Source organism: Austrofundulus limnaeus, unplaced genomic scaffold, assembly GCF_001266775.1.
Source record: "Austrofundulus limnaeus strain Quisiro unplaced genomic scaffold, Austrofundulus_limnaeus-1.0 Scaffold236, whole genome shotgun sequence".
NCBI lineage: Eukaryota > Metazoa > Chordata > Actinopteri > Cyprinodontiformes > Rivulidae > Austrofundulus > Austrofundulus limnaeus.
The window spans coordinates 746,580-752,907 of NW_013952638.1; the positions used below are offsets into that span (position 1 = coordinate 746,580).

At 37.0% G+C, this 6,328-nt stretch overlaps 1 protein-coding gene across 1 annotated transcript in view; it reads right to left on the bottom strand.

The window, feature by feature from the left end:
- LOC106525649 (beta-galactosidase-1-like protein 2) overlaps positions 1-5,825 on the bottom strand; it is a gene marked incomplete in the record, with an annotated part of 37,843 nt that extends 32,018 nt beyond the window's left edge. The window contains 5 exon segments of the mRNA XM_014019951.1: positions 2,044-2,152; positions 2,851-2,946; positions 4,554-4,622; positions 4,859-5,044; positions 5,638-5,825. Of these exon segments, the coding sequence (XP_013875405.1) occupies positions 2,044-2,152; positions 2,851-2,946; positions 4,554-4,622; positions 4,859-5,044; positions 5,638-5,741 (564 nt within the window).
- Between the last annotated feature and the right edge of the window lie 503 nt (positions 5,826-6,328).

A 6,328-nucleotide genomic window follows, 5' to 3' on the forward strand; every position in this document is an offset into this window, starting at 1 on the left:
TATATATATATATATATGTTTGTGCTTAAAACCTAGTTCATTGTCATTCAGTATTAATCCTGTCAAGGTTCGAACGTGTTTTTCTGTGCAGATGTTATTAGGCTGATAGTAATGCCTAGACTAAACTTCCAATTCTCCCTGTTAACTAAACCAAAAGTCGAGGCCACGTCCCTTGTGTTCTTTTTTCTTTTAGAAACTAACCATGGGACAAAGCTCAGGCTCACATCTTCAGTCRTGACCAAAATAACCAGCTTCRAAGCACCATTAAGTTTTGTTTTAAATCTTCTGATGAGGTCTTTTATTTTGAAGAGAAGGCCGAATCAGATCTAACTCTCTCCATCGGACCTGACGCAGATCTTCGGAGACGCTGAAAAATCAAAACTTTGGAAGTTTTTTTACTGGAAGTAAGGGACCTGACCTGAGTTTCTTACCAACCTGGGTGAATGCTTGCTAAACGTTTAACCTGACGGTCAAGAAACCTCCAGGTAAAAGATGAATGTTTTGACTAGTGTACTGGAGTTCGGGCTGACGCGTCGGAGAGACCAAGTGTTCGTTCTGGTTTTCTCACATATGGATAAGTTAAAACGTTAGGGCTAACACTCCTCCTTTCTTTCTATCTTTTAAATTTAAACCTTGCCATCTAAGTTTAATGTACCTGCAAACATCTGGTTTATTAGGACCTCAAACCTGAATTTCTGCTTTTTCTGTTAGAGTTGTCATATCGACATTAATTAGTGCGGACGCCTGCCTGTTTTTGTTGATGTTTTAACTCACAACAAAATTTGATTGTTCACAATAAGTTGCATATAAATGATGAAATGATTTACTTCAATTCTATAAATAAGTGATCTCATTTACGGCCAGATGAACTTGAATTCCCTGACTAAAATCTGACTTATTTGTGTATCCTCATATTTACACAGAAGGGGTGTTTATTTCCTTAAACAGAGGAACCCGTGATTTTCCTAATAACAGTGGTTATGAGAAGTGTAGTTGTACCAATCTCTACAGGAGCTTCACTAATTTGTAAGAATTTGTTTAATCTGGGAAGATAGCCTGCTAATCTAACACAAAGCCCTTCGTAAAGCTAGAACTGTGTATTGTTAATAATAGAAGAGAATAAAAATTATTTCAGGTTTCTGTTCGGTACTGTAGCTAATCTAATGAAAAGTCCTATCTCTATTGAGCCATGCATCCCTAACACACACACACACACACACACACACACACACACACACACACACACACACACACACACACACACACACACACACACACACACACACACACACACATTTGTGTATGTGGTCCTCTGGTAGTGTCAACAAATTATTGTGGCTCCTTCCATCATTTAAGTTGCCCATCTCTGTACTATTGCCTCTTGGTTTCCTATCAAATGAAACATCTTTAGAATTGTCATGGGAATGTTTGTGTTTTGACTGTTTTTGTCCTGTTGAGCTGTCTGAACTGTCAAAAATACTACAGTACATTCATCCAAACCATAAACATGKCTGCTAAATCCTGTCCCAATCAGACTATTCAGGGAGGTGTTTCCCTTAATTAATATCCCCATTTCAGATCTGCTTAATCTGTCTGTAATGAATGGTTCTGTACCACAGGGCTTTGATGTTGCTGGAATTAAACCTTTACTTGGGAAACCGGATTCAGATTCAGGAGCTCTGGCCAATTAATGACCTACATCCGATCTCCCATTGGTCTCAAAAATGCTTGAGAAAATAGTGGCAAATCAATTGTGCGAATATCTGGATGGAAGTAATCTTTATGAGGGGTTTCAGTCAGGATTTGGAGCTCTTCGCAGCACAAATGTTGCAGCCTTTCACTTCCTCTGGACAGCATGTCAGTTCCTGACCCCAAATTTGGGAATTACTGTGTTCGAGCTCACAGAGTTGTGATCGTAGTGATGACTATCACATTTCATACCGTCATCGCAATTGCAAACTTTCCTAATATTGTACGGCCCTGGAGGTTTAAGAGTATCAAAACTGTTTTTAAATTTGACCATTTTCTCAATATGCGACATACCTGATGTGGAGCAACTCTTTTAAGAAGCTGATCAAAGAAGGAGTCGACTGCATCAGTGTATCCTGAGTAGGTCGTTCGTAGCTGCATGTTTGGATCCCGCAGCAGCCAACTAAAGAATCAAAACAATTAAGCTTTGTGCTGTAAACACTTTTAAAGTAAAAGAAAGACACCAAGTTATATGTGACTAACGTTTTTAACCTTGACTGTCAGCCGGGCTTTACTATGTGCCTATTTAAACACCTCATTTTGTGTGATTTTCAAATAAGCACTGTCCCAAGGGCAAGATTGTTCTAAAAATATCTTCCATCAGTCTTTTCCTGCCAACAATTACCCAATTATATGTCTAAATGTATTTTAATTACAGAAGTAAATGAATTCATCCTTTAAGGGACACAGGCCTGTCAGATTTAATTATTGCTCACTCCAAATATCTCGCTGAAAGTCATCAGTGACTTTCATCAGAGTAACAAAAGTGGTCAACCTAAATGATGTCGATTTCATTGCCCTCTATTCTTAATACCCTGTAAGGTGGGCCACTAAAACAAATTACTCTCCAASAGGAACATGGCTGCTGAAATGGGCACTTAAAGAAATTCACTTGACTTTTTAGCCTGCAGCAAACACAGCTAACAAACAGATTACCTGACTAAATAATCCATTTCCAATCCAATTTTGGGGGATTGCTGAGCACACCCACAGGCTAAACAAAAAATTATTCATCATATTGTTAGTATGACTAAAACGAAAATAAAAACAGTGTTTGATTCTGGTTCTCATGGGGGTTTTTGTTGTTGTTGTTATCCTTACCTGGGTAGTCCACCTAAATCCCATTCAGCACAGATGTATGGACCGGGACGCAAAATCACCCACAGACCCAGGTTGGCTGCGACACGAAGGAAAGCTCTGAAGAAAAAGTGAAAAAAAATATTTATAGTTAGTGGTCTTTACTCCTTACCTGTAGAAGTTCATTTAAAACGAGTAAAGCACAAGTACATATAAGTGTTTTGAACTAATGTAAAGCCAGTGATCAATCCCAAACCACGTTACCGCTTCACAAAGTCATCTTAAAATGCCCGTGACATCAAATCTTTGTAATAAGTATGAATGCATTTTTGGAACTATAACTATGATAGCATATTGCAAATACATTTTCACACTGCTGCGATGAACCATTGTTGAAATTTTTGTATGTGATGAAACAGGAAGTGATGTCAAAGGGGAATGTCTGAATTTAAACAGTGTTGCTACAATGGCTAACAGACTGTAGAGAAGAATCTGATGTTTCTATGGATTATTTTGAGTCTATCGGAGAGATGAAGAACAGTCAGAATTCAAATATCGTTTCAATAAAAAAAACATGAATATTTACATGTCCATAAGCGTGTCCGTTTTGCTTTTCTCCAGAGTGTTTACATGTTTTTTTCTTCTAGTGTGCTTCTCTTTTATTCTCTAATTCTTTTACTTGCTGTAATAAATGGATTTTCCCTCTGAGATCAATAAAGTATTCTGATTCTGAAGTTTATTTAAAGAGTTCCCCTTTGACGTCACTTCCTGTTTCACTTTGACTAAGCCAAATTCAAAAGAAACTACACCAGTTTTATGACAAAATGGGTAAAATCGTATTGTAAGTTTTTTAAATATATATTTTTTTGATGTTCTGTATTTGAAGGAAATGCATGTCACAGTTACTATATTTTTTCTCAAAATATGTGACCCAACACATCAAACTGAGGATTAAGAACAAATTGGTCAAAATGACCTCAGAAAATTTTCAGATTTCTGCTTTTTAAGCTACATTTTGATACCTGGATCATGCTGATGTCATGAAAGGTTTCCAAAATATGCTTTGATTTGTCTTTCTAATCTGGATAACTCATTGATATTTAGCAAGAATCCTACTTTTGCTTTATTCTAATGAGATATTGTTGACATCATAATCACCATCTGGAAAGAAAAATAAAACTTTGCTAGCTTGTGGGAACAATGACAAAAATTTAAGGCTTTTTTTTTTTTGCTCAAAATCATGTTTTTTATTTCTATTAAAAAGGGCTTCAAAAATTATCTCAGATTATATTTCAGATATTTAAATGACCCACAGATTAGGTATTTATTCATTATATTTTTGACAACATGCAATTGTTGCAAAMGTTTTAACCACTGAACTATAGCGGCCTCTTTCTCCACATACTACTTTATAACTTAATCTTCAGTTTGATGTGATGGCTCATTTACAGTATATGCTTTGCATCATGATACATTTGTTTCTGTTATTATTTTGTGAGTGTGAAACACATTTAGTGGTCCAATAATTTGATTATCAAAAAAAATTATGCAACCTTGACTCTAAAACAACTAATTAATTAAATCAACTACAAACATTTTTTAAGAGCCAATGTATACTTGCGAAGATGATTCARCGCCAACAAAGGAGACAGAACATCTCTTGCAGTACAACAGCGCCCTCTGCAGGACTTGCACTTTTCTACACAACTTTTAATTAGAGTTCTTACTCCAAATCCAGCTGATCCTCAAAATCAAACACCCCTCTCTCAGGCTCATGCAGGTTCCATGGCACATACCTGAAAAAACAAATACAATGGCTTATATAATTAACAGTTGTCCTTTTCAGTAATTTATTAAGGCTGCTCTTTAAAAAAATAAATTATGCACTGTTCTTTTACAAGGTCTTTATGCCTTATAAGTTTTATTAGTTCTGCTTTGACAGATTAAATGTATTTTATGTATCGGCAATAGCCTTGAACTCTGCACTCTTGTGCTGTGATATCTACACAACCAGGACAGAGTTAGAGCTTACGTTGTGAGAGTATTGAGACCACAGGCCTTCATCTTCAGCAGCCGGTCCTCCCAGTAGGCCCTGGGGACTCTGAAGTAATGGACAGAGCCTCCCAGGATGCGGAAGGGTCTCCTTTCTAAAGTGAACTGAGACGAGTCAGCCCTCAGACCTTCTTCACGGTTCATCTTTATAACTTGCTGATGATACCTGAAGGGTAGAGGTGGGGGAAAAAACATGTTCAGAAGTAACAAATCGTGACATTTCACACATCAGCTTTTGTCTGAGCTCTGATTATTTAAGGTAACACATTTGTAAATCTATCACAAAAAAAAAGAATGCAGCACTTGTGTGTTATCTTGTGTTTTGCAGCCTGTGTTAATCATTACAAAGCGCTTATTGCTGAGTCAGCTAAACGCACTTTTAAAATTTGACAAATGGTCAGTGTAGAAAGAACAGATCTTATTTGCATGTTTCTGTGAGCAAATAATCTAAAACCAGGCCAACTGGATCCCCATCTAATCTGAAGGAATTTCACTTAAACCACCTGAAACTCACCTCAGAAACTTCACACACCCAAACAGGTAAGGTACCTGGTAGCCAGTCAGGTGAACTTTCACATGTATATATATACACACACACACACACACACACACACACACACATATACATACCTGTATATTAAAGAAACAGGACGACTAAAACGAAACAGTGAAGCCATAAAAGCCGACCACAACAAACTGTCAGTGGGCGGGGTTTATTTACACCTCATGTTGTTTTAGACAGGAAAACACTCGTCTTACCTGGTAAACTGATAAGCAATTATCACCACTGCAGCGAAGCAAACCAGGAGCCAATATCGCCGTTTTAAGGACAGCCGAATAMCCAATATCGACACGTTTTCCATTGACCGGGAATAAGAGCACAACTTCACYGTCAGCAGCTCTCTCTTATCTGGGTTTCCTCTGTTTCAGCACTGCGCATGTCTGAGAGACCCCCTTCCGACTTTTAAACACCCCTCTGGTCAAGACCAAACACTCACCTGTTTATCCTGTTCTACTGCTATGATAAAATGCAGAAATACTAGAAATACCACCAGTAAAACTGAGCTACCATATTAAACTATCGCTCRCACTTCCGGAATTAATGTCCTAAAATAAGTCTGTAACAGAGTTAGTTCCCATGCTGATACCTAAAAACACTACTTTTGTTTTGTTTCTGCAGAAAAACTAGTGGGCGTGTTTGGTGTTTAGGGACCGTCATAAAACTACACAGACTGAAAAAAAAAAACAATAAATTGATAGTTTATCAAAAATGAAACTGTTCACGCAAACGTTGGATAACTACAAATAATWAAAGTATAATATGTAAAAAAAAATGTAATAATTTATTAGGAAAATAAAATCTGATTTGGGGAGGGTAGAACTTTGTGTGATCTCTATCCTTTCATTTTTTATGATTTTTTTCTATTCCTCCATCCTAAAACTTTATTAA